Raw genomic sequence first — 18806 nt, 5'->3', positions numbered from 1 at the left:
CAACCATTTTTTTAGCTCTTTCTCAGTTTGAAGGCTCAGACTATTTGTTAGAAGATGAGTTTATTACAGACTCAATGTATCTTATGTGAAAGGAATTGGTAAGAACATCTGCAGCCCATGCCATATCTGGAAAATTGTGTGTTTGTGTGCACAGAAATTAGTGAGGCTTTACAGCAAGGCTGAGATCCCCATATGATTTTGGATGAGACTTATGTCAGCTTTGATGTGATATACCTGCTCTTACAGCTTACAAAATACAGCACTTAGCTGAGTCACTGACCTCATCTTAGTGCAATTGGCTGTTACACAGATGATGCACAGCCTTAACAACTGGTCCAAACAAACCAGAGTGGGCTGTAAAGTAAATAAAAATGCATAAAATGAATTTTGCAATTTTGCTTTCAGTTTACAGAATAACATGAAAAACACAAAAGAAAACAAATTGAGCTCCATTAAAATTTATTTAATATTTTTCAAAAAAATAATTGTATCAAATCTATACTTCTTTGATGTCTTAAACAAGATAAAAGGCCCGGTTTATATAATATGAAAGCTGATGAATTATGTAACTATCCTTGTGCAACTGAAAACACATCATTTTCAGAGCTGCAATTCTTAGTTCAGTCTGTCTGCAACTTCCAGGAAGCTGTGAAGTTCTCTATTAAATAGAAAATGTTTTGACATTTCCCTTGAAACTGGTATATCCAATTCTAGGTTATGAATGTATAAGGATATAATTGATTCTAGTAGTCTCTGAAGCTTTCCTCTATTGTACAGAATTTCTGGGTTGTTCCAAAAATCTAGAATTTGGTCAGTAACTGAACCTTATGATGTATAATTACTGGTTTTGTTTCGGCCAAGAAGAAAATTGTGAAGATATTCCAAGTTGAGGAGAGCAAAACACTTCCTTGGCAGTTCTTAAAGATTCCAAGAATATTACATAATTCTATAAATATTGATGCATTGTCTATGCCTGGAAAAGAAGCAAATACACAGCTTGAACTGTTGCCATAGAATTTCACTGACCGTCTTCAACTGCAGAGAAAATTCTCCATCCTAATGTAATGGATCAACTCATGTCATGGCCTATGCTTCTCTCAGGAAAGAACTCAAAAACTGTGAATCAGCTTTCAGCTACCCAGTTCTGGTGTCATTAGTTCTTGTGTTGATTACAAGCATCCACTTTTCACACTGAGCTAGCCAAGACTGTCAGAGACTTGGTCCAGTAGCTTCAAATAACTTGACTGCAGCTTACTTTAACCCCATGCCTCCTGCAAGTACTGAGCAGCTGCAAAAGAGATGTATGAGCCACTGTGCAAACCAAAATGCCTTTTCATGAAAGCAGAGTGCAACAAAAATACCACAAAAGAAAACTAGCCTTATAAAAACAAGGCCAGCATTATTAGCAATATTCACAAGCAGTGAACGGCCTAAATTCCCATTTAGCTAGCAAAGGAAGTCAGCATCCACCTTTGCTACTAAATACCACCTAGCAGAACAATATTACAAAAAATACATGAATAGGATTCCCAGAATATACTGCTCTATTATTGAACAGCATCAATAAGAAGAGTGATAATAAAAACTTAGCATATGGTTCTAATGCCCCAAGCCACTCATTTATGGGACTATGCAGATGTTTATTAGCTCCAAATGTGACTTCTAAATTTATTTTTGTGTTTGCATAAAAGTTCATAGAAATAGTAGGTTGTTCATATTACCTTTATATTTAAGTGTGTATAGCTGCTGTGTCAAGAAGTAAGAGAGAAGTTAATTTCCTGTTTCACTTTCTAGAGGATATTTAAATGTGTTTGCTTTATGTTCTGTTGAATTTCCTAATCAGAAAGGACTGGGTTGTAGAATTAAATGGCTGGAATGTAATTCTGCTTTGAATTGTTTGTTGGATAAATACAGAACAAGCAATTAAATTATTAGCATTACTTTGATGGCAGTCTTCTGATGACTTTATAAATCCAAGAGCAAAACTTGAGTTATTTGCACAGTCATCACTAACACTCTGAGGAGGAAGTACAGAGCTATTTTATCAAAATGCTTTTCTGCTGTATGGCTGCATGTAGTACATGGTACCAACAGCTCTGTCTTGAGAACAGACAATGAGCCAATCCTACCACTTATCAAAACACCTCGTTAGGGAGGAAGTTGCAGTGAATTATATGAGTGAGATTCTGCCTCCATTTGCTCCTCATATGTCCTTCTCAAAGCTCCCTTCCTGCAAAGTCTCCACCCTGCCCCTCTTTCCTGACTGCTACCACAATAGCCTTGCCCTTTATCACCAGAATATCTCTACCTATCTGCTCAGTAAAAATAGTTGTTTCCTTAGTGCCATTTCATTTTTCATTACAAAAGTGGAAAACAAATATTCTGCTGTCATAGGGCACAATGTGAATATGGTATCGTTTCAAGGAAATCAGTCACTGATACCATACCCTCCTATGTTGACTGCTTTCTGGTTGCAACAGGTTTCATACTAGCCAAGTTCTTTGTTCTTTTGTGAAAAGGTTCTCATCCCCTTACTTATTCTCTAAAATAGCTTTTAAGTTAAATTTACTTTAGAAATGTATCAAGCCCTAAAAATGTATTCAACCTTATTATGCATGATGTAATCTTTTCTATCCAGAGCTTTCGCTGTGCTCCATTCCGCATAATAGCAAAAATCATCTCATTCTATCATCCAGCTTCAATTCTCCTTTTTCAGATATTTACATTTCAAAAGTTCTCATTACCTTTGTCTTATTTTCTTTCTATTTCCATTCTTATCTCCCTTTCTCTTCCCTTGGCAAAATTCAGCTGTCTCTGTACACAATCTCTTCTGTACTTTCTGAGGTCACCATTACTTTGCAGCTGTAGTTCCCTACTCTCCTACATCTGCTTCCTTTCCCCATGCCTTCTTCCACAACAGACTCTGCTTCTATCTCCTTTGTTGACTGCTTATTCTGTCTAAAGTGGGCATATTCCATATTAAAAAAAAAAAAAAAAAAAAAAAAAAATCAATAGAAAAGGAAACGTGTCTTTAGAGGATGAAATTCACTAGATTTGTTTTAAATGTCTGCATTAATTCATGATTAATTTTGCATTAGACATGTCATTTCCATTGACTGTGAAGTCCAGCTTTCTGCCTCTGACAGAGTGGGCCACTCAAGCAAAGAGAGGGTAATTCCACTCAGGATGTCCTGTGTTCTAATGTTCTAGTAACTTTCTCAGCTTTTCAGTAATTTCATTGCCAATTTTCAACTATAGATGCCTGGGCCAGTAACCAGGTCTTTCTCTAGATGTTGGTTAAGACTAAACCATGATGTTTCTCTTTCTGTTTTTTTTCTGCTTCTTTTTCTACATAATATCTTTCAGATATGGCCACATCAGGCTGCCATTATCTTGTATCTTTCATGCTGTCCACTTCTAGGAAATTCTACTCTATCCTATTTGCTCAGAATGAAGCCATAAAAAGCCTTTTCTTATCCTTCCTGCTTGCTCACTTCAGTATTCATCGAGATACATCTTTTACACAAAACTTAAGTGACAGGTTCAGGGCCTTGAAAAGAAGATAGCTTTTTGTTTTTTCACCACACCTGTATTTCATTTATTTGGATGCCAGCCTAACCCACTCATCAAGTTCTCATATAATCAGCTGTGTATCAGCCTAAATGGCCAGGACATGTGAAGTAAAAATCTTGTGAGTATCTATGAAATAATCTCCTTCAGAACCCAATTTAAAATTGAAATTTTTTTAGTTGGTTGGTTTTTGTTTAAATACATTCATAATGGTTGGAAAGCTAGCATGCCAAAAGAAGTGCCTATCACTGGAGTAATAACTATAAAAGGTGATTAATAATTTCCTCCTTTTTTTTCAGCTGTGGAAGAAATAAGGAAAAGAGAGAATTTTGCTTTCCAGGACCAATCAGAAAATTCCATTGCCAGTATGGTGAACTAGGCTCACAATTTCAACCTGGATGTAAAGCTCAATGATTTGGGAACTGGGCCTTTTAAGAAAAAAAAGGAAAAGTGGTTTTGGGTCTCTTCTGGCTGGAAAGCAACTGGAAAGTGTGCATACTAGGTATCTGCCCTCCTAAAAGAAATACAGTCTATATTCCTTCTACCCAGCACAGGTACACAATTTACCTGGGCAAAATTACTTGTGTGCAGAGACATCTAAATTGTCTCTGGCTGAATTAATTCTGAGAGTGGAAGCACAGCTTAACCAGATAATTAGCTCTTCTCAAAACTGGCCGAGAAGCAGAGTGAAATTACTTAAGGTAAATGTAACAGTACTACAGCTGGCAGAATATTTCTGGTACAACACTGTGCCAGGCAAACTACACAGAGGGCTTGTATGGGCTTTATTCTTTTGCTTGATACCTATTCCAGTTTCAGTGCTACAGCACCAGCTCTTCTCTCTGCTATATGCATTCCCCAGTATTTCATCATTCAGGAGGTAAGAGTCCCTTGCTAAACCTGCAGAAGTTTGCTATTAGATGGGCTATCACTCTTTAATGCCTTTAATGCTGGATAATCAGAAATAAGCCTTCTATATTTCATGTATCAGATATTAACATTTAATTTTGTACTAGAAAATGTTGACTCTTGTTTTCCTTCCTTTGCTTCCAAGAAATACCTCTTAAAAGATGCCAGGGTTTTTTTGTTTATTTTGGTTTTGTGAGGGATTTTTGAGGCACTTAGTGCTATGCATGCTCTAAATGAAGAAATTATTAGATTTTGGAAGGGGATTTTGCCCCTGTAATAACAATCAGAACCAAATTCTCACAACAGGCTCAACACAGTACTGGTTGTTTTTCTGAAGAAGGCAAGAACAAAACCTGCCTCTACCCAGAAGGGAATATGCTATCACTCAAAATCCATATGCTATGTGCATAATAATCCTATGTGCTACCTAAAAAATATTATCTCCAGCAGGGTCTTATTTTCCTTAAAATTTATTCATGAAGTTTGATTTCATAAGACATGATGCAGTGTTTGCTTAAAGTCACTGTTTAACTGTATAATAGATCCTTTTTAATGCATTTGAATTTTCTTGCTGGGTTATTTATTCAATAAGGATACATATATGACTCATTAATTACAAATTTGAATAACTATATTTTAAAGTATTTTTCCAGGTTCATACATGAAGATTTTAACCAGAGCTTTAATGAAAAGTTGTTTCCAAACTAGCTCCTGTCAGTGGGCACGTGACTGTAAAATAAAACAGTGTAAAGTTTCAACAGTGACATCTGTCTTAGATGTTACTGAGTGCCCAATAAAATCAAGCCAGATAACAGTTCAGCTATCTGAATAAGCAGTGGGTGAAAACACACAGTTCAAGAAAACACTTTCAAAGCAAAGTGGTAGAGATTTTGGCAATGTTTGTCTTTTCTGTTCTCTAAGATTATTATTCAGCCCACACAACCAGCAGAGAAGTTGGGAAACAGAGAGCAACTTAGAGTAACCTCCCAACATGTGCAAGACATTTTGTTCATCTTGCTCTAGAGAAGAAATTCAAGACAAACAGGGAGCCAGCTATGGGTGGTCTTAAGAACTTGAAAAGGAATGTGTTAAGGTAGCACAGCCCTGGAAAAAATACCTATAAGGGTTAACATACACACATCTGCACTACAGGTCCAGCATGTGCATGTCATAGTCACATCCAACCACGTATGCTGGAGAGCAGTAAGTACAGCATGCTGTAAAAACAAAAGCTTTCTTCTCGTTTCAGTTGGCCAGCACACCAAGTTTGATGTCAATCTGCATTTTTTTCTCAGGCAATTTGCAAAAGATGCTACAGATATTTTCAGCCAAACAGCAGTCCAGCAAAACTTTGCCATTATTTCACCAGTTCTTACAGACATTAAGCAGCCTGAGGTATGAAATGTTTTTTGCTATTACAATAGCAACGGATAAAAAGGAATGGACTGTTTCTGTAGACATAATACAATGCAACCCACATGTGTCAGCTGTGCTTATTTCCCTTTAAGCTGTAATTATTTATATCATACTGCAGATCAGATCTGAATCTGGGTACCTAGTGTACTAAAAGGTCATTAAAATATGAAACTATGACAAATGCAGCATTCACTATAAGAAAAAAAACCAGTATTTTAAGAGTTAATGTTAAAGAGTTCATGCCATGGTTATTCCCCATATCTGTTTTTGATTGTTGCAGAAGATGCACTTTACAGCTGCTCTCCTAAAATCAATATTGCTGACCTTTTAGACTATGAACTCTGTCTAATCAAAGAAGCAGCCTGGTACATTTTTTTTTTTTTTAAACATACATATTTGTACTGCTTTATGTGGTTGCTGTTCATAATTTGTGATGTAGCAAATTTTTTACCATTCAGCTACAGTTATACGTTAAATGTTAGCATAATGATAATTTCATGGTGTGGTATCTACTGCACCACTAGCAGCTCCTCTATAGGACTGAAGGAAACCTGAAACATTTGTGCTAGTGCTGATCACAGATTCCAGAGTAAAAATAACTACCTCAGTCTGGAGACCATTTAACAAAGTACACTTTCCAACAAAAATAACTGTGTCTCCATTTGTTAGGCTTTAACACCCATCCTAGGAACCCTATACAAAATAAACATCAAGTCAAGTAACCTGTGGACAAAGTAAAATTTGTGAGACAGAGATTCCAAAGTATATAGTGTGATGTGAAAATATTCTTTTATTTCTGAAATGCAGTTAAATCCAGGTTCTCAGCAGAATCCCAGTAAAGTTCAGAGCTGAGGAGCAGATAACTTTAATACAGGGCAGCTGCAGTCCCTGTGCCAATTAACAGCCTCTGTCACTTCCATGAAACCCCACTGGCTCCAGATTTACGTGCCTGTACTGTAAAGCCTCTAAACCAATTCCCAAAGCCAAAATAAAGCATGGTCTGTGCAGCAAACGGAAATCTTGCTGGATTCACAGAGCAATGCCATATTTCAGTTGAAGATTTCAGGATTCCTGTGTTAATAACAGCACACTGAGGAGCTGGTGATGGGAACGTGCTTGTGCATATGCCGCTGTCATTAGATCACCCATTTGTTTGTATACAGATCCCAGACTTCCAAGCTTAGGCTAATTTTAGCTGGACTCAGATGATCCTGCCAGACTTGCTATCCCTTGCTTTGCTAATTATTGCTCAGCACTCTCCTCCAGCTGACTTACCTTTTTCACTGTCTCTGAATTGCTGCCAGGAAGGAAGCAGTGAATGGTGCTTGGGGAGACCTCCTTGAATCTTCCTTGATGTGTTTTAGTCAGTTTGTTGGGTGCAATCCCATTAACAACTGCTGAAAGGATGCTGCTGGTCATGAGAGGAGTCAGGGTCTGGCAGAACAGGCAGAGGGCCACCACTAAGGCCAGAAGGAAGGGACGAGGGCGACAAAGCCTGCGGCATCTGGGGACTTGCCCACAAACCATGGCCTCACTTTGCCCTTCGCCACATTGCAGATGCAGTCCAAGTAGCCACGTCTTGCAAGGGTAAAAAAAGTCACACTTTACCCAAAACTAGCATGAATTTTCCCATTTCTATGGGAAAATAGAGTGAGTGTTTTCCTGGTGCCAGGTAAGACGTCACAAGTTCCAGAGGAGCAGAGGTTTGGGGAACACCTTCCCATGGAGGTACTGGAACAACCTGTGAAAAAACAACAAGTGAGCAGCAGCAAACAGCAGCACACCATGGGGCTTCCTGCAAGGAGCTGTGGAGAGCTCTTCCACTCCATGCTCTCAGGAAAACAAACCTGCCAGCAGACAGGTGAGGAGCAGGAAGCTTCACCCCCTTCGCAAAAGGAATTACTTACTCAGCCTGACAATAGTATTCGAGAAAGCAAGAGGTTAAAGCTTAACATGTCCTGTCCACAGCTGAAAAAAAAGTAAGAGAGTGTACCAACTTTGTGAACAATCGTTTGCTGTTTTTTCTCTCTTGCATTCTCAATTCCCACTTTGTTTTTACAGTTTCCTTCATTCCAGTCCTTTTAAATTTCCTCCTTCCTGTTAGAAGGCACAGCTTTCTCTCTAAAAGTGATAATTTATCTGAAAACTGACAGACTATGAAGATTTTAATTTGCTTTTGTTTTGCAAGTTCAAAGTTAGGTTTACTTACTCGGTTCTTACCCTGTTTGAAGTTTTCCGTTCTCCTCTAATGGGCTGCTGATTAAAACCACTTGGAACAACCCTGGCTCATGATCCCAGCTCGTCTCACACACTCAGGAGGCAGGCACACGCACATAACACACGCCATCTGAAGCCAGTTGGACCACAGACTTCATATAAATAAGGGCTGGACTGCTCAGAGGGTGGAGCTAAACTGGCTCTGCTCGGAGCAGGCACAGGGTTTGGAGACACAGCCTGAGGACTGGATGGGGAGCGAGAGGTGTCCTTACTCACACTGCATGCCTCGAAGCCACCATCACTGCAATTTTTAGAAAACTGCTGTTACAGTGATTAGCCTGATTGAAACAATATTAATATCTTTCAGGGAAAAGCACCTGCAGTATTTTAATCCAGATTATCAAAAAATGTTGTAAACTAAGCAGATTTTCTTGGATGTAAGCGTCACTGACAGAGCAGTTGTCAGTAATTTTCAGTAATAGATATAATATCTCAGAGCAGAATATAAATAAAACTTCTTGCTGATGTCAAAGAAGGAGAGAAAGGAGGGTGGACAAAAATACTCTGATGAAAGCACTTAGTATCCAAGCCACAGAAGGTCTTAGTTACTACTTCCCCCTACTGACACAGGACAGGGACGAGACAGATGGGAACAGTTCACAAACTCTGTAATATTTATAGACCAGAACTTCTAATATAATCAAGTTCTTTTAGCTAAAAATATCTGTTTATAAGTAATCTATTTTATCTTCCATCCTTAGCTGACGATTTTTGAAAAAACAGTTCTTCCTACACTACCTCATGTATAAGAAATGAATGTTGATACGATAACTTTGAGTCAATCTACACTGTTTGGCAGCTGCAGCAACACTATCAAATTAGAGGCCTATAAACAGCAAGGAAGGGTAGACTATATATTTTTTGAAGTGCTGATTTTTATTCAGCTTAAAAATTCCTTCCCCCCCCCCCCCAAAAAAAAAAAAACCCTAAACCTATCAGTTTGCAGACAAAGAAAAATGCCATTAAAGTGATTGTATACCTCATGCAAGACCTCAGTGGTCACACACACTGCATTTTAGTTTTATGTCTGGGATTGTAGTTGCCTAAATTAGACTCCTGGGTTATCCTGAACAAGAAGAGGCTACTCCAGCTGCCTGTACCCTGCTGTGATAGTTGCTTACAAGTTACAGAGGAACTCTCATTTTGCTCTCTGGAGACATGCTGCTTTTGCTCCCTCCTTCCCAGCATACCAGTTCACATCCTCAGGCCCTGCTCCAGCCAGCCTGTGCAGCAAAACCTCTAGCAAACCAAAAAATCTGGCTAGAGGGCATCCACAGAAAACCATGGGTGCTCCCTGCAGCTGTCTATGGGGTAGGTCTCTTCCATCCAATGCAGAGGGATACTCAGGGAGCTGGTACACCCAAAGGAGGATTGCAGAGACACTACTGCCAGCCTACCTGGGAGCCACAGTGATGCCATCAACAGGAGACTTGCTTTATTGTCATAAGGTATTGTCCTGCAGATTTTGGCATGCCCTGATTTCTGGGCCCACAGCCACCAGCTGTGTGGGTGGCATTTGCATGGTTGTCAACTTCTCTCAGATTCCTAGTGAGGGTAATATAATCAGAGCTTTATGGGCTATTCCTAGAATACTTGATTAAAACCATTTTATAAAGATTTGGCTTAACAGTTGCTTCATAATTTGGAGCTTGTACCTCCTTGGAGAATCCCACACTAGAACAAAGTAATCTTCTCTGTCCCCACCTCCTGCTCCCTCAGTTACCTTCAGCACAGCAAGTAATTGGGCTGTCCCTCCAGCCCAATATGATGTTTCCTTTTCAGGAATGTCAGTGGAGTCTTTATCCTCACATTTTCCCCAATGTCTCAGTGTCAATTCATCCTTCCTGCAACCCCCAAACCATTCATGTGTCTCAAGACTCCAGGACAAAGGGCCACATATGAAGGAGTTAGCAGAGGGCAGGTGGATCAGTCTGCCTCCTGTATATTCCTGGGAATCATCCTTCTATCCATTTGCTTTCCCCAGATGTTCTGAGGAGTGAGCAGGATTTTTCTCTATAATTTTTCAGTTTTTTTTCGTGACAATAGCATGTAATTCTCTTTTCTTTCCTCAGTCACAGCTAGAGGGAAATGAACATGATTCCTGTTATCTTTTGAATCAGGATTCCACTATATCTCTGGGCTTACATATCTACTGACTTACCTGGCCCCATTCTGACACTGCAGAAATTAAGTCAGGACTATTGCATATGGGGACTAATTCCCCTGGCATTAACTAGCAATTTAGGAAAAGGATATAAGTGAATAAAATGTCAAGCCTCCTGCATCTCAAATTCATAAGAAACATTCTTCAGTATATAATATTCAAATAACTGTTGGTAAGATCAGAGCTACCCAGATAAGTATTCATAGGTATATGTGTGTATTTCAGAATTTCTAGCAGAAAGGTATAAATCTCCTCTCTCTGGAATACAAGACAAGCTTAGTATTGATTTCTTGTTTGAGATTCCCTGACCTGTTCCTTCCAGTGGCTGCTCCCATTGTGTGGATTAAGGGCTCTCTAGTCTGTTTACCTCTTCCTATTTCTCCCTCTCATTCAGGACTTTTTGCCTGGCTGCTCCCTACAGCAGCCAACTGCTGTCCTGCTCAGCATGAGGCAAAGTCATGCAGGGATCACCTCTGGCAAAAGCAGCAAGCCGTGTCTGTCAGAAGTGATCTCCAGTGCTTGCAGACAGAGTTCCAGCTCCATCTGCATCATCTGGAATCGACTAAAAGTGTTTAAAACTATCCTGACATATAAAAGGTGAGAGGAAAATCACAAGACTTGCTAAAAATTACCAGGGACTGGGATTTGAGAGGACTTAGCCAAGGTGCCATGCAGGCATGTAACATTCACTATTCATCATCTCACTGAGGTTTTAAGCAACTCAGTTCAGACACACACAGCTTCCATTTTACATGAGCCTCCATGTTTGTCAGTGGTGAAAGCTAGTGACCACTGAAAAATTATTACCATGATCTAAAAGGTAAACTGGAACCATAATTGCCAGGAGCAAGGAGAAAACATTAGGCACAGAAAGTTAACAGGAGTTTAAGGTCAGCTGAATACATCTTACATCTTTTCATGCTTAGCTTCACTCACAGATCTGACATAGACCATAAATTAAGTCTAGGTATAAGTGCTTGTAAGATGAAATCTTGATATAAGAAAACCATTTAGCATCAATAATTTCACTAGAGAGGCTGCTAAAAAGAAAATATGTTTTAAAAAAAAAAATCTTTTTTCCAATTGCTCTTTTTCTGGAGAAAGTTTCAAATTTCAAAGCATAGCATCCTAGCAACCATTTCCATGATAAATGAGATAAATGAAAAATAAGTGCAAATTGATAATTTCTAAATTAACTGATAGTCAAGTGTTTGTAATCATCTGTCATCTTCACAGAGCAAACCTACATGCAATTTTCATTGTTTATGCTCAACTTTTAAATTTCTTTTTTTTATTTTCTAGTATGCTAAAAATTGTGCCAAGAGCCATAAATTCTCACTAACTTCAAAAATTAGTTAAAAGCTTCAGGAAGAATAGGCCTCAATAGCACTGTAAATATTCAAGCAAAGCATCTTGCTAAGCTGTGTTGGAGAAAACCAGCTCAGCAGCACCCCCCTGATTTTTTACTTTTCCTTAAATTCAATCCAGACTGCATTAGATTTGTGGTGTCTTTAATCCTGTGTGTGGTCCCATTATAAGCAGTGAACAGAGAAGAACGGAACAAAATGAAGAAAATAGGAAAAATACATTACTGTTCTGCATATTAGAAGATTTGATACCACTGAAGAAGTTAAAATCAATCCCAGCATAATAAAAGCCCAGATTCTCTCTCCTTGTCCCATTCATAGAGCCCTGTAAGCATTAGTGATATTATGATTTTGCTCTGCTCCAGGCAAAGATTCATGTCTTAATCCAACTTAAACTCACCTCTCTGATTTTGGCTCACAGTAAAAGCAGGCAAGCAGAGAATCACAGAATAACAGAATATGCTGTGTTGGAAGGGACCCATAGGGATGATTGGATCCAACTCCTGGACCCACACAGCACCATCCCCAAGAGTCACACCCTGTGCCTGAGAGCATTGTCCAAACACTTCTTGAATTCTGTCAGGCTGATGCTGTGACCACTGCCCTGGGGAGCCTGTTCAGTGCCCAAACACCCTCTGGGGAAAGAACCTTCTTCTGATATCCATCATAGACATCCCTGACACAACTTCAGGCCATTCCTTCAAGTCCTGTCACTGGTCACCACAGAGAAGAGATCAGTGTCTGCCCCCTTCTCTTCCTCTCATGAGGAAGTTGTAGATTGTGATGAGGTCTCCCCTGTCTCCTCCAGGTTGAACAGACCAAGTGACCTCAGACACTCCTCACACAGCTTCCCCTCAAGGCTCTTCACCATCTTCATTGCCCTTTGGACACTCTCTCATAGCTTTATATCTTTCTTATATTGTGGCACCCAAAACTGCCCAGAATATTACAGGTGAGGCTGCTCAGAGCACAGCAGGACAGTCCTCTCCCTTGCCCCTCTGGCCATGCTGTGCCTGATGCACTCCAGGATAGGGTTGACCCTCCTGGCTGCCAGGGCACTGCTGACTCACATGTCAGCAACCAGGACCCGCAGGTCCCTTTCTGCAGTGCTCCTTTCCAGCATCTCACTCCCCAGTCTGTACATACACCCAGGGCTGGCCCATCCCAGCTGCAGAATCCAGCACTTTCCTTACCTCTGCTCCTGCTCCTTCCCTTCCTCTCTTCCTACCTGGTAGTGCTGCTCATTAGATCTTTCATGGCAAAGTACAGCTGGGCTGTTTTCTGCTGTGAGGGAATTGAATTGACAGGTGGAGAGGTCGGTCCAGTGGGCCCTCATGCTGGTACAGGTTAAGCAGCAGGAAAACATCATTGAAAGAGCAAACAGAGGAAAGAAACAGGACCTTTAGACGGTGGCAAAGCTCAATACTTAGCTCATCAGATTACCAAACCTACCAGCTCCCCTAAAGCTTAGGTAGAATCTGGGCCAATTGAGTTACTTGTTTAGAGGCATCTCTTGTATCTCAGCTATGTTTTTCACTACTGTGTTTTTGCAGAAGAGTTACAGTGAAAGAGGCATCTATTTTTTATGTATGTTAATAATACAGCAAGTTGCTTGACATGAGGATATGGGAAAGCATTTGAAGACCAATGTCTTATTAATATACTGGTTCCTGCTTAAAAGGCAAATTTTAATGTCATGAGGATGAAATCAATCAGCAAATTCTCTGTTTCTCCCTGTCTACAGTTATTTGCTGACATAATCCCCTTGAAGCAGTTATTCAGAGATAACAGAGATTTATGGATTTTGTAGCCAGTTTGATTGCTCAGACTCACTGATTACTGCTGAGAAATGGATAAGAATAAGTGGTAATCAAAAAGTGCCCAGATAGGCTACAAGAACACAGAACAAAGTGAAATACCTCATGACCTCTGACAGCATCTATGCTCCTTTTACTTTAAGAATTGTTTTATTTTGTGATGTTCCACATAATTTCTCTGACATCTAATTGGTCCCTCTCTTCTTCACATTTCAGGTTAAAGTATTTGAACTTCTATTCGCAGGCCTTGCCCTTCCTACAAACTTTTTCTGATTGTATATCTGTTGTCTCTCAGGACCATTCTCTTATTTTAATACAATGAATAATCTCTTTGTTTATGTGATCTTGCTCCTTCTTATTGTCTTTCAGTTACATTTTCTGGGTTTATTATATTAAAGGCATTTGCACAAATACTCTTCTACTTTCTCATGCACTTCTGTTACAAGCAGAGCTCTTCACTGCTTTCTACCTGCAGAAAGGGTTTTAAGTGCAAAGCAGTGCTTTAAGTGCACAGTAATATTTTCCTTGCAGTTTTTCCTAGCTGCATATATTCAGATGAAAATGTTATCAAAATGACCAGTGGGAGTGGAAAGAACACAAGAATACCAGTGTGGACTCTGTCCCAGCCACTCCATGCCTGCTCAAATGATGTCTGCATGATGTCTGAGAGTATCTCTATTCCTCACCAACTGTGAGGAATTCCTGCCCCACACCAGGCCTGTGCCCTCCTCCCTTAGCACCAGGCCAGAAAAGCTCCCATGAGAAGGAGATGGGGAGAGGGGAAGCAAGAGGTGGGTGCACCAGTTTGGAGGCTACTGCAGAGGGGAAAGACCAACTCCTCAGTCAGACCTCCAGAGTGAGAGCAGGATGTATCCTAAATAGTGCCCTATGCAGTGGGAATGTCTGATGCTTGCAAGCCAGCCATGGAGTTGTTTGAACAAGAGCAACAAATATGAAGAAAATGATCATTTGGTAAGGGCATTTTGCATAGGGAATAGAAGCATTTACAAATGTTTTTAATTGTACTGTTTAACATTCTGCATTTGTTTGCTTGTTTTTATTGTTCTAGTTTCTGTTTCAATAAACTCCAAATGTAGAATTGAAATGTCATAGTCCTCCAGGTACGGCCACAAGATCTTTCCTCTTCTTCTGTGTAAACTATATAATTACATTGCCATGTTGCCTTTTCTCTTCAGCCTGGCCTTATTATGTAGGTAGCCAAGACTAGTGGTGTGCTTATTTTATTTCTTCTGTTCTACACCTTAAGTGGACCCAATTCAGCCCAAATATGAAGAAAGCTAAGGTTACCCAAGAATTCATGACACTCATCCCCAAGCACTGTTTTTTATACAGTTGTCTCTCAGAAGCAGTGTCAGTTTCAAATAACTCATTTTAAGAAGATGCAATAGGAAAATACAACTAGACTCCTCATTCTGTTAACACTAATCTTTCAATTCACCCCCTAAACTGTGCCTGATTCTGTCTCCTTATCTTTGGATGCTTTTCTTCTTTCTCATTGCTTATATGATAAGGAGCATCCTCTCTTTTTATAACAAAGTGGTTGCTTTGCTGAGACTGCTCAAACTTTTGCATGACTATCCCAGTATCTTCTAGGTTCAGCAGTCCTCTGATGCTTTTTTGCAGCAAGGAATCAAATGAAAGTCTCCTTTAAACAAATTTTGTCACCTCTACTGTGTCCATTACACAAGGGTGAAATGCTCTCAAGTACCTACAGCTGTTTGTGCAGTCCTCTAGATGATTTAGTCTGTGCTGGTGCAGATGAGGTGCCTGCCACCAGCAGGCTTGACAAACAGGCTCTGTAGTTTTGAACCAATTTTTCCAGGTGCCAGTCATTTCAGACATATTGGTCATTACATTTTTGTCCATCCCAGTACAGTAAATATCCATGCAAACATAAAAGTTAAAACCACATCATGGCCTCCACTGAGTTCAGAGGATGTTTTAGGCACAAAGGAACAAGAACTTGATTTTTTCCTATCAAAAGGCTTTGTACTAGGGAATATTTGTTTAACAGAGCTCTTCTGTTATCAAGGAGAGTTTTAAGACAACCACATTACACGGAAATGTTGACTAAATGCTCAACAGTGCCTCTCAAGGCACCCATAGATTTAACTAACCCCATCAAGGCCAGACATTATTATATATGCTAGAGTATATGACAGTTTGTTGCATTCTCATGATGCTGCCAGAATACACAATAAACCAGCACAGAAATGTCCCACATGGGGCACTGCATGTGAATGTATATGAGAAATTATTGTCTGAGTGAAGAGAATACGTGAAGATGCAAGACATGCTATTTTGTTGTTCTTATGGATAGGCAGGAAAAGATAACAGTGTATTTCTTAACTTCTTGATCTGATTATAACAGTGCAGCTTCTCTCACAAGTCCAGCTGCCACGGAATGATTGCTGAAGGACAAGATAACAGCAACCACTGTAGTATAGAAGTTATTTTACAAACACTTTAAAGTACATTATATCTTTTAAGCACTGACTTTTGACAACCCATTCAATGTGATCTTTCTGAAAATAAAGCTGAAAATCAGATTTAACCATTTTTACATCTTACAAAGCCAGGTGGCCTGAATAAATGAAGGGGGCCACACAGAACATCTGCATTGCAGCTGGCATGAGGTCTGATGAGTTCGTTGTGTTCTGCCCCATGCAGAGTCACTACACTGCCTCTCAGTTGTGGCCTCATGGGCTGCACAGCTTGCTTAAAACGTGCCTGATGGGCTTGAAAGCTGAGACTGGGAGGGACATCATGCGGAACCGCTGCGGCACAGCTGGGAGAAGGCTGGACATCACTCTGCCAGTGGGTGATCCTGACCACTTGATAAATCAAACAGGTCATATATACAACTAGCATTCCAGGCAAAGGTCTGTTGAAAACCCAAGGTTTAAGGAAGATATTTCTCAGGTCTGAGACATCTAAAATGTTTTGCTGTCATTTTTCAGTATTTCACGCATAATTTGAATTGTCTAGAGGGGCTGACAAGTGAATAAAAGCATTTTTGTTCTTTGTCTTGTTACTGGTTTGTTGAGCCTGTTTCTTTTGTGGGTTGCTTTGTTATATTTTTTAATTATGGAGTTATGTTCTATGACTAGAGGTAGATGTAGATGTAGATGTACATAGGATTTGATTTTGAAAAAAATTAAAATTTAACCAAAATATAACCAAATCAGAATTGTTCCAAAATACACTACAAAGTAGCTGAATAGCCTTCTAATACATTCTTTTTATTTAATCACTATTTCTGTACAACTGTGTTTTGATGAACTTTCAAAACTAAAGCACGTTAAAGACTCTTTGCTTTGGAAATAATGTAAAACCAGGTAGTGCCAACACCGAAAATTAATGAAATGTGTATAAGACAGATAACTAATGTGCTTGTTTTAAAAGAGTCTTTGGAGAAAGAATTACACACAATTTTTGGGATTGATTTAAAATGACTCTATCATTTGCTAAATAGGAAATCAGGTTACAATTTTATAATGTGATGATGAAATTAGGAAAAATACGTTTTGGTGTCTCTTTCCTTCATGAGTTTAAATATGACTGCTTAAGATTCAAACAATATGGAAGAGGAAAGCTTTTAATCTTTTATATTATAAGGCTTGTCAGCCTCCAGAGAGAGAAATTTTTAGTACATTCCTTTCACCTCCTTAACAAAAGTCTGTAAGTAAATAGCTGTGGGTGAGTGTTTGGAAAGTGAAAAGTACTTCAGTATTGGAAAATCCTGAACATTAATGCAGATACTAACCAAAACACCTTAAAGCTGGATTTTAATCTCTTTTCTGTTTTTTAGAAACATCTTTCATTTTCCTGTCCTGGGCTGAAACTTCAAAACACACACCTTTTCCATATCACTTCTGAATTTACAGATCCCTGTTATATCCTCATGGAGCTGCCTCTTTCCCATCCAGAAGAGTCCCAGACAATTCATCTGCTTCCCAGCTGTGTTATCTTTATATAGCTTTGACCCTCCAATTTGAGCCTTTTCTTAGCTTTGCTGTTTTTTTGTAACAGAGCAGAATTTTACACCACATTGACCTAACTGCACCATCAATTTACAGGGTATAAAACTGTTTTCTGTTTTTTTATCTCCCACTGAGTCATTTTCAGCACTGATGTGACCTGCTGCTGAACAGTGAGCTGAGGTTTCCATAAAATTACTAGATAACTTCAAAACCACTTTCCTACATCATAATTGCTACTTCAGAGGACTGCTGCAGGAAAAGTGAGATCTAAGTATTATTTTATATATTATTTTGTATTTACATTATTTTAGCAAAATATTGAAATACATTTTTCACTTTATCAGCCTGTAATAAGATTGGTCTGATACTTTTAGCAGTTTCCATTTTTGGGTGGGTTTTTTTTTGAGAAAGCAACATACATGCAAAGATTACTATTTAGGCCTCTTTAACTGATCTCTTCTTTAACTCCTGAGCAGCAATCTTGCTCTTCTTTATCAGTATGTGTTGGAGATATTGCTAATTTATTCCTTTACTCTTTATTATTCTATTTTGCAAATAGCAGTGTGGACGTCCCAGTCAAAGGACCCCACTCTTCAACTTCCCACTCATCACTTTTTTTAAAAAAGCTGTAATGAGAGACACTGCACCTGTACTTCTCTACTCAGGGAAGGGTCCAGCAACTCTATTGAACATAGACATGAACTCTCAGTGTGTAACTACTCTCACTGCTCAGTGCTTTTACAGTCAAATCACTTCCTCACCTATAAGCTTCTCTTACAGGCTTCCTATTTAGAAAACAAAAGTATGTACAGGTTTGTTCTACATCTTTGACTTAGGTATTGCATTTTTCCCCATATTTTCACATTTGTCCATTTCTGTTTTCTTGACACTAAATACTAATAATAAGGACAAGTTTTTTCCTCTTGTGAGTGCTCTAATTTCTCAATGAAAAAATAATTTACATTCCCCCAATGAAACAGCAATCCAATATTCACACTAAAAATTGAGATTTTATTTAGAATTTGTAGTTTTGTTACCATCTCAGGTATGGTTACAGCAGAATAAGAGATTTTGCTGTATACAGTCTTAATTCTCAAGGGACTTAGTTCATAGCCCTTGGGACAGACATTCAGTGTAAGGAGAATCTAGATTACTGATTGCTTATTTAATTTCAATTTATAGCATGGCACCAGTTTCCCACAGAACAAACACTGTGTTATCTGTGCTGTCTCAACAGCCTCACTTAAAACCAGATATTCTAGTCTTCAAGTGTTTTTTTTAG

General features: G+C 39.1%; 1 protein-coding gene across 3 annotated transcripts in view; it reads right to left on the bottom strand.

Annotated features, from left to right (window-relative positions):
• The window catches only part of CPED1 (cadherin like and PC-esterase domain containing 1), a 140818-nt gene extending 132565 nt beyond the window's left edge, over positions 1-8253 (bottom strand). Inside the window, exons 1-2 of one of the 3 annotated variants that reach the window (XM_079303056.1) lie at positions 8116-8253; positions 7171-7636 (exon numbers count right to left, since the gene is read on the bottom strand). In XM_079303056.1, coding sequence (XP_079159182.1) covers positions 7171-7422 — 252 coding nt within the window. In that variant the 5' untranslated portion in view covers positions 7423-7636; positions 8116-8253. Of the gene's footprint in view, positions 1-7170; positions 7637-8104 lie in introns of those variants that run through there. The other 2 variants (XM_079303055.1, XM_079303058.1) reach the window with 2 other exon arrangements.
• Between the last annotated feature and the right edge of the window lie 10553 nt (positions 8254-18806).

This window comes from Erithacus rubecula (genome assembly GCF_903797595.1).
Source record: "Erithacus rubecula genome assembly, chromosome: 4".
NCBI lineage: Eukaryota > Metazoa > Chordata > Aves > Passeriformes > Muscicapidae > Erithacus > Erithacus rubecula.
This window is presented reverse-complemented; position numbering and strand designations above follow the sequence as displayed.